This window comes from Electrona antarctica (genome assembly GCF_951216825.1).
Source record: "Electrona antarctica genome assembly, chromosome: 12".
In the NCBI taxonomy this organism is placed as follows: Eukaryota; Metazoa; Chordata; class Actinopteri; order Myctophiformes; family Myctophidae; genus Electrona; species Electrona antarctica.
The window spans coordinates 24,406,641-24,416,099 of record NC_136793.1 but is presented as its reverse complement, the minus strand read 5'-3'; the positions used below and the strand labels follow the sequence as shown (position 1 = coordinate 24,416,099).

The window sequence follows — 9,459 nt, the reverse complement described above, 5'->3', positions numbered from 1 at the left end:
TTGTTGAGATTTTTAAACGTTTGCACGTGGGGGTGGGGATGAAATACCACGCCCCTTTACTCAATATTCATTAGCTCTTGGGACCGTTGCATGATCTGACAGATTGAATACTTTTTGCAAAAAGAAGCACAGCATGCAATCATACAGAGATGCTCACTTAAATAATGATGAATAGTTATTATTATTAAACATGGGTCTTCAGTCATCAAATCAATTACTGTAGGCCTACCTTTTGCGTTTTAATAATTAAAATGTTTAAATTGTAAACTTGTTGAATATATTATTTAGGTACTTGGGTTATAATAATAATAATAATAATAATAATAATAATAATAATAATAATAATAATAATAATAATAATAATAATAATAATAACCAGTAAGACGCCCTGAGGGCGAGAAGCGACCTCACCCAAAGGGTGCTGAAACAACAGGTCTGGGAATGCCCCTATATGGACCTTTTTTATTACTGACGTTTGTGGGCCGGCGGGGTGGGGCGTAAAATGTGTGCTAATTCCTCTGATTTAATTCCTTAATTTTCGGGGCCTGTTGAGAACTCAGCAAGGAAAATGGCTTCTTGGTTAGAGTGGGTGACAATGTTATCACACGTAAAGATGAAATTACCTACCTAGGTTCCATCCTGGAGGCTAATCTTTCCGGTGATAAAATGGCCACCAACGTAATCAAAAAAGTCAACCAAATAACAAGATTCTTTTACAGGATCTCCTCACTGGTCACCAAAAACACCTTGTAGATCAACAGGAGCCCTCGTACAAGGTTTCTTTGACTATGCATGCACCTCCTGGTACCACAGCACCTCAAAGGCCCTTAAAACTAGGCTCCAGACTTCCCAAAACAAACTGGTCAGGCTCCTACTTGGCCTCACCCCCCGAATCCACCTCACCCCTGCCCACTTTGACGGGCTGGAATGGCTAAGGGTCGACGACAGAGTACAGCATCTTGCAATGGGTCCACAAGATTTGATACACCACCAAGATACCCATGTACCTGTCTAGATACTTCCTTGATGTTAACGAAGTCCACACCCACAACACCAGAGGGAGTGCAACGAACCATGTACAACCCAGATTCGGCACAAACAAGGGACTAAATTATTTTCGCTCCTATGCCACCAAAATGTGGAACGCCCTACCAACAGTCATTAAGACATGCGAATCCCTTGACTCCTTCAAAACCGCTATCAAAGGGCACCTATGGACGGCTGCAATTCGAAACGGGCCCCCGTAAAATCTGAATCCCCCCCACCGCCCCCCCTTTTTCCCCTCACTGTATATATGTTTCTTTTCCCTTTTTACCTCCTTTATGATGAATTCCTGTTCTGTTCTTTGTCTATTTGTACGTCTCTAAATGTTTTGATGAATTGAACATGGTGGACCCTCTTGTAAACAAGTGTAATGCTTAATTGGGTTGTCCACTCACAGTTAACAGTCTTTGTATTGAGTTTGTGCTTGAAATGTACTGTAATTCTGCAAACTGTTCAATCAACTGTCAATCAATCAATCAATCAACTCTAGTTTTCGCTAACTTTGGGGCAGGCCCGTCTAGAGTTTGAATGGACAGGTATCAGTCAAAAGGGAGACATCGAAGAGGAAGTAAGGGTGGGGAAGGATCAACATGTGGAATGTCAGAGAAGGTCAGCTCCATATATGGAGATCTAAGGGTTTGATGAGGTCAGATCAACATGGTGTACGTCAGGGCCGTGCAGAGAGCACTGAGGGGGCAGGGGCTCAAACTCCAGAAAAGGGCACATGTGCGCTTGCGCAGCGCGCGCCGATTTTTGGGGTGGTCTTTTTGTGGAGTCCGTCCCTTGTGCCATTTCATGTCATTGGACAGTAAAATAAGCAATATGTTCTCATTAGTCTGAAACTAAAACAGACTGATGGCAGATTAAAAGATAATTCATTATGATAGTGGAATTATCATTACTTGTCAAATGTTTGTCTTGAAGGGCCAATGGCACTTATTGGCCCCCCACACAAGCCCTTATTGGCCCCCCACACATAAGCCCTTATTTGCCCCCCACACAAGCCCTTATTGGCCCCCCACACATAAGCCCTTATTTGCCCCCCACACAAGCCCTTATTGGCCCCCACATAAGCCTTTCCCCTCCCCCCACATAAGCCCTTATTTGCCCCCCCACACAAGTCCTTTTTCCTTTTTCTTTTTTTTTTAGGGAAATGGCACTTTCTGCAAAAGGGCAGGTGCTCAAGCCCCCCTAGCCCCCCCCCCCCCCCCTCTGCACGTGCCTGGTGTACGTGAAGTCAGATGTAGAGTTGCTGGCCGGCTCCATATGTGATGATCCAGTCTTCTCCATGATTGGCTATCCAGGGTTCATAATGGAGACGGCCATATATGGAGCGTGTCACAAGGCGTGACAGACTGACTGACACGAGGTGTGACTGACATGAAATTCAGGTTTTCATAGTAAACTGCGAGTCTGCGACCTATCTGTTGTGAAAGTTTATGCATTACAATACAATGGGTGGTAGGCCCTCTAGAGGCAATAGTGCTTCAAAGCACAGCCCTAGACCTATGTTTAAAACCTATTAGTCTAGTACAGCGGTTCCCAAACCTTTTTGGCCATGCACCCCCTGTTACCTTCCGACCTAGCTGATGTACCCCCCCACATGGAAATATAAATTGCATAAGCTATATAGAGACATATATTTCCTTTTTATCCACATATATGCACATATATGAACCTGAATTATGGCATAATATATGCAGCATAGGCTATATTCTGCATTACTTGCCATATATTGGCATAATATGTTAATATATTTAAAATAAAACCATAGCACCCCCATTAGACTTTTCATGTCGCGCACCCCCTAGAAGGCGCTCGCGCACCACAAGGGGTGCACGCACCACAGTTTGGGAACCACTGGTCTAGTACTTGCCAGCCCATAGAGCCCCATTGTGAACCCGGACATGTTGAGTACACCAAGGTTTTATGTTAGTAATGTTGAGTATGGGTCCCCAGCATGTAGAAACTGCCGGATGCTAACTTGCATATGTTGAGCAATTTTCATAATTGGCATAATATGTAACATAGGCTATAACAACATATAGAAGGCAACAAATTCAAAATGTCATCATGCTTTATACAGTATGTAGCATGTGATGTGTCAAACTAGGGGGTTTTCATGATGCTGAATCCATTCCAAGCATTAGTTTTGCAAAAAAAAAACACTCATTGGGCTAAAAACGGCCATTGCCGTCATCACAAATGCTGATGTCAGCACATTTGGGCAAGTGGGCATGGCCGTTTTAAGCCCAATGAGTGTTTGCTTGCCAAGTCTCTACAGCTCCACTTCCCAGGCTGAATTAGGGGCCCAGCACGTCCCTGCTTATACTACTACTACTACTAGGCCTACTACTACTACTACTACTAAGAAGAAGAAGAAGAAGAAGAAGAAGAAGAAGAAGAAGAAGAAGAAGAAGAAGAAGAAGAAGAATTTAAATTTAAATTTAAATTTAAATTTAAATTTAAATTTAAATTTAAATTTAAATTTAAATTTAAATTTAAATTTAAATTTAAATTTAAATTTAAATTTAAATTTAAATTTGTCTATAAGGCCTACATAAATCTAGAGCCAAGATGGAAGAAAAACTTCAGATTTCAGTGGTGTTTGGCCTGTTTATGTTAGTCCTAATTTTGTGCTATATTATAATAGGCTACACTACATTTGAGTCATATTTTAAATGACAGAGAGGTGTGTGTGTGTGTGTGTGTGTGTGTGTGTGTGTGTGTGTGTGTGTGTGTGTGTGTGTGTGTGTGTGTGTGTGTGTGTGTGTGTGTGGTGGGAGGGGGGGGGGGGTATTTCATATTCATTTCATATTCTTATCATATCAATTAGCTAATAGCTCTCAAACCACATCCAATACCCTAAGATGCCTATAGTGTGTTGGCATATTTTCCACGTGAGCAACAGAGCAAGCTTTGTTTCAGCACTGCTTCCACCAGCAACATGATTACGTAACTTTGGCGCCTTTGAATCACAGTTTCCTTTCCCTTTAAATTGGCCAAAATGCAATAACATAAACAGACTTTTCGGCGCGGGAAAAAGACATCTGATCCGACTGCACTGTAAAATTAACCGCCCTTTACTGTCGTTGGTTGTATTGTCACAGAACACGACTGTCCTTCATTTCTATTGGCCAGTTATGGTATCAATGTACACTTGTACAGAGGCGCGCAGTGAGTATTTAAAGCTCATTGGGTGAGATGTATACACCCAGCACTGTTCACATCGTCCTGTCATTGGCTGCAGAGCTGCCCCGGTGGGCGTTCTCGGCTCTGTGGCTCATGTAATAGGTGGTTTCCGACACATGTGGTTGGATCCCTCAAAACGATTTGTCGGTCAACTGCTCAGGCGCGATTTGCAACGCGGGACAACGTTTCGGAGAGCGCACACTTCACTTCATTGATAGATACATTTCACACACAGGACAGTCAGGCAGCCTGAGCCCACGGTCACACAAGGAACATCTGCTGGACAGTGGACACTTTGCAACAAAGACTGCTTTACTGGATTGTTTGGTCTCATTGGAAATGAAGGATATATTCACGCCCGACTAAAAAGCGACTTATTTTTCCCTTTCGGCTGGATTTTCTGCTCATAGAGTTTGAGTCTTCTTTTCCCCCTTTTTTATTTTTTACATCTGACAGTAGGAGTTGCTTTTAGTTCCAGTTATGGCTGACAATAAGCACCCACATGTTATTTTTTGTAACGACTCTCCTAAAAGAGTTTTAGTGTCTGTTATTAAGACTACTCCGATCAAGCCGAGGAAGACCGAAGTCCTGATGCCGACTAGTCCAGGTTTCAGTGACTTCATGGTGTACCCATGGAAGTGGGGAGAGAATGCCCACAATGTGACACTGAGCCCGGGGTCTGTAAACGGGGCATCGTCTCCTACTGGGACCAAGACAGCCAGTGAAACTGAAGCTGACATGACTGACTCTTCACCTGACCAGATGAAGGTAGGCTAAGGCTACGTTTAAATCTCGCAGCCATAAGTGAGCCTGAAGTGAAAACTTATTGCAGGTTCATGCTTTCCGAATACTTTTTTAGTTTAATATTGAATGACTTATTATAACACGGTCACACTCAAACTCAACAACTAACAGATTTGTTACCGAATGCATGTATGGATCTTCTAGGTCTGATCATTGTGCTTTTAGAAACACAGGCTAACGTCATTATATATCGGTGTGTAAAAAAAATAAGAAGAAAGGGGATCATGCTTGCAGCCTGAACAGGCAATCTCTATAACCATGAGTTAAATATATAACACATAGAAATAGGATATGTCTAGAATTCATTCGAATTAAGCTTGATATGATGGTCTTATAAAAATGGAGTCATTTAAAAAACGCCCGCGCAGAAGGGCGTGACATGCTGTATTTAAACCACCCCATACTCTTCCTGGTCCTGGAGCAGCTGCTCATACATGACGTCTAGTCGCGCGCCAAAAATGTAACCGGATGTGAATGAAATGAATATGCATGAATGATGTGTCCTAACAATGAATGCACTGCAGCCAATGTGAGCTCTATAGAGTGTACAGTGGTCACCTTATGAATAGCCATGTCTACTATTAACCTCCCACGTTAATGATGATAATAATAAACAATAAAACTGATTACGAGGCCATAAATACAACCATTGGGAATATGTTATGTTAATTTGCTGCTGGTACTAGTAGTTATACTGCAGTATACTTTCAGTAACAAAGAGACACTTTGACAATCATTTGACATTTATTTAATGATGTAGCCGCAGGGATTAAACCTCACTTCTCTTCCTTCAGGATGGCATCCGCCGCGGCCGCCCACGTGCTGACACGGTCCGAGAGCTGATCAACGAAGGGGAGACCTCCTCCAGCCGCATCCGCTGTAACATCTGTAACCGGGTGTTCCCCAGAGAGAAGAGTCTGCAAGCCCACAAGAGAACACACACAGGTGAGAGAGAGCACAGGAGAGGACACATTAGGGCAGCATTACCGTAGTGTCACTAGCAGTGGTGTAGTGATAATTATGTAGATTCTGTGACCCTGCCAGGTATCTATTGACAAGTGGGTTTTATGTATAAATATAATAGAGACGTCAACGAGAGGAAACCCTGAGGCCGAAAGTGGCATTGATACGTGAACACGCGCAATGATAGCCAACGGCCCAGCGTGTTCACGTCTGGCCCATAAGCAATCCCAGAATGCACTGTTTCCAACCCGGAAGAACGCCTCATGCGCTTTTAGAGTATATATGAATAGAGACGGCACCCGGAGGAAACCCTGAGGCGAAATGGACATAGTGGCCGAATTTGGTATAGCAGCGCTGGGCCAAACTCATGAACGCGCTGGTCCGTTGACTATCATTGCGCACGTTCATGATGACACGTGAACGCTGTTTCAGTGCAATGACAGTCAGCGGCCAGCGCGTTCATGAGTTTGGCCCAATCAATCCCAGAATGCACTCTGTTCCTACCCGGAAGGAGGAGTGAAATCGCCTATTCATATATACTCTAAGCATGCGATGGGGGAGCAACTCAATGCAAGTGGATGGGAGGAGAAATCCTCTGACGTCTCTATTAATATATACTCCTTACACACTTACCATAGCACTTGCACTAGCCTTGACGACTTCACAGGCGTATGCAAAGGCCAAACTTCTGTAATTTAGATAGCATTTTATGTAGACATAGCACTCTATAGTTATAGTATAGTGTATATTCATAGCATGTAATTCTACTGTTATTGAACCAAAAACATGCTCTGTTGAAAGCACCCAGCCTGTAGCCACTTTCAACCTGGCGTCCCTAAGTTTTTAGCTTTGAATGTTTTTTTTTTTTTTTTTTGCGGCTTTCGCCTTTATTTTTATATTTTTTATAGAAGAGGGACAGACAGTTGGCTGACAGGAAATGGGAGAGTGACATGCAGTAAAGGCCGTCGGGATCGGGAGTCGAACCCGCAGCACACTGCCAGGCTCAGGCTACCGGCCAAGGTGCCTGGACCGCTGAGCCACGGCCCAGGCCCTTGCTTATGATTCTTGATGACTATATGTATTTGATGTATTACCATGTGTTGTTCTTGCTTACTGTAGTCACTCTGAATTAAGAGCATCTGCTAAATGTCTAAATTGTAACAAAGAAACAATATTACGCCAACATTCTGAAAAGGAAGAAAGTTCAACATGGCATATCTATGTCTTGTCTTCATCCCTATTCGAACATTCTGCAAAAAAAAAATCAGCTTTTTTTCGGTGAAGATATTTGGTTGCGACAGGAAAAAAGGAGCAAACCTAGAGTCCTGGGGGACTCTGGTCAACAAAGTATACTGTGTGTATATGGTGTAAGTGGTTAACAGGCTGTATATTACTTACAAATTGAAAATCTATATCTCTCTCAGGTGAGAGGCCCTATCTGTGTGACTATCCTGACTGTGGAAAGGCATTTGTCCAGAGCGGCCAGCTGAAAACCCACCAGCGACTCCACACTGGAGAAAAACCCTTCGTCTGCTCTGAGAAGGGTGAGTTACTCTCGTAGATCAGCATTCAGCAGTCACCAGGACTCAGACTTGAAGGATGAAGGACACTAGGCTAATATATTTTTTGTTTTATTAATCAATGCAGTTAAAATTCCTAAATGGTGATAAATGCAGAATCATTCAGATCACAAGTTATCTGGACTAAAATAGGCATCATCTGGGTATGCCTATTTGTTTGTGATAGTATCTAAATCCAATATCACACAATAAATACCCTATACCTGGCCTTAGAATCTGCTAGCTCCAAGTCCAAGATAGTAAAGATTAAGCCTTCACTCGTTACAATTTGAACCAACTTGATCTTTATTTTGCTGCTGACATGTGGACTTCATTGTAGGATGTGGCAACCGCTTCACACATGCCAATCGACACTGTCCTAAACACCCGTATTCCCGGCTGAAGAGGGAGGAGCCAAAAGACAGCCTGGGGAAGGCCCAGTCTGTGGACAATAAGGCTGTGGCAGAGTGGCTGGAAAAGTGAGTGAACACATTATTAGTTTTACTTTTTTGTCAGGTGTGGAGTCCTACCAGAAGTAGGCCTGTGTCTTATTTTGGTTCCCAATAAATAGTTGCAGGAAGCAAGTGTACACAGCTATAATAACAACATTATAATAAGTAAGTGTTAAGTAATAGTAAGTGCTATTAGCATACTGCCATGCCCCGATATCATTAAATCTATAATCCTTTAATTTCGGTACAAGCTAATGTGCAGAGTTAAAAGTGTATTAGGTTGAGACAGCTCAGTAGTAGCTCAGCTACTACTCAGCTCAGGTAGTATTTATTTACAATATTAAATTACATATTTTCATGCAATTTTGATTCACTGGTGAAAGATTACCATGATGAAAACATCAGAGGACAGACAAAATTGGGGTAACATACATTATAATGGCTTAGTCATAGCAGCATTATAATTGCGTAGAATCCAACATAATGTAATGCCTGCATTTCAATTGCTTACATTGTCATTTCTGTCCTTGCAGGTATTGGCAAACCCGTGAGCAGCGTGCCCCTGCACCCACAGCCACCAAGGGGAAACCCCAGAGCAAAGGCGGAGTTGAAGACCAGGAGCAGCAGGATCCCATGGGCTTCCTCCAGTCGGATGAGGAGGAGGAGGCAGCAGAAGAAGAAAAGGCCATCCAGGGGGGAGCCGCCAAGCGTCGTCTCCAAGAGCAACGGGAGCGTCTCCATGGCGCCATGGCGCTCATTGAGCTGGCCAACAATCTGTCTGCCTGAAGCCCCACCCGATTCCCTGTCTAACCCAATTGCGCTTTCCTGCAAATATGATCTATAGGTAGAAACTCTGCTATGACGAAGATGACGAGGAGAGAATAGGTCGTAGATCAGTGTTGATGGATAGCACCATCCTTTCCCTGCACGGCACCAGGAGGCCACAAACTAAAGCACCTTACAGCTTCATGTTATCCTTTTATAGGCTGCTATGATCGTAGATTGATTATATGAAGAATGTCTTTCTCTTTCATTTGCCTTATAAAGGCAAAGAAAGAGTACCTTTTTTTGTTTTTTGTTTGCACTTTGGTTAAAACGAGTTTAAGACAAGTATGTGAGTGTGTACGAGAGAGGTGTTTTATATGACTGATGTGAATATTGCGTGTATATAATTATATGTATGGATTAAGCTAAGAGATCGAAACCGAATGAAACAGGGTGTGTTCAGACAGGATGTGTCAACTGGCATCTTTTGTCCTTTTCTGTGTTGAAACAAAACACGGAGTGACAGTGATGATAACCATGCATGTCCAGTAGTTTTACTCTCATCTATACATTTGTTTCACATAGGTGGTACTGGTAACTGCAGGTGGATCATGAAAGGAAGGGAGGTAGAATGTTGTTTGCAGCTGTTGGAATAAGCCATTGCAAGCCTAATCCAGAGG

The 9,459-nt window shown here is 42.9% G+C and overlaps 1 protein-coding gene across 1 annotated transcript; it reads left to right on the top strand.

Annotated features, from left to right (window-relative positions):
- The first annotated feature begins 4,449 nt into the window (after nt 1-4,449).
- Nucleotides 4,450-8,820, top strand: znf367 (zinc finger protein 367). Its single transcript, XM_079515527.1, has 5 exons — nt 4,450-5,004; nt 5,835-5,985; nt 7,428-7,547; nt 7,903-8,041; nt 8,548-8,820. Exons 1-5 carry the CDS (start codon nt 4,717-4,719, stop codon nt 8,798-8,800), a joined length of 951 nt encoding a protein of 316 aa, XP_079371653.1. The 5' UTR covers nt 4,450-4,716; the 3' UTR covers nt 8,801-8,820.
- The last annotated feature ends 639 nt before the right edge of the window (nt 8,821-9,459 follow it).

Excerpts from the sequence above, each read along its gene's own strand:
- znf367 (XM_079515527.1), top strand. The coding sequence starts at position 4,717 with ATGGCTGACAATAAGCACCCACATGTTATTTTTTGTAACGACTCTCCT. Across the intron at positions 5,986-7,427 it reads CCACAAGAGAACACACACAG|GTGAGAGGCCCTATCTGTGT; the intron begins GTGAGAGAGAGC and ends TATCTCTCTCAG. Across the intron at positions 8,042-8,547 it reads GTGGCAGAGTGGCTGGAAAA|GTATTGGCAAACCCGTGAGC; the intron begins GTGAGTGAACAC and ends CTGTCCTTGCAG.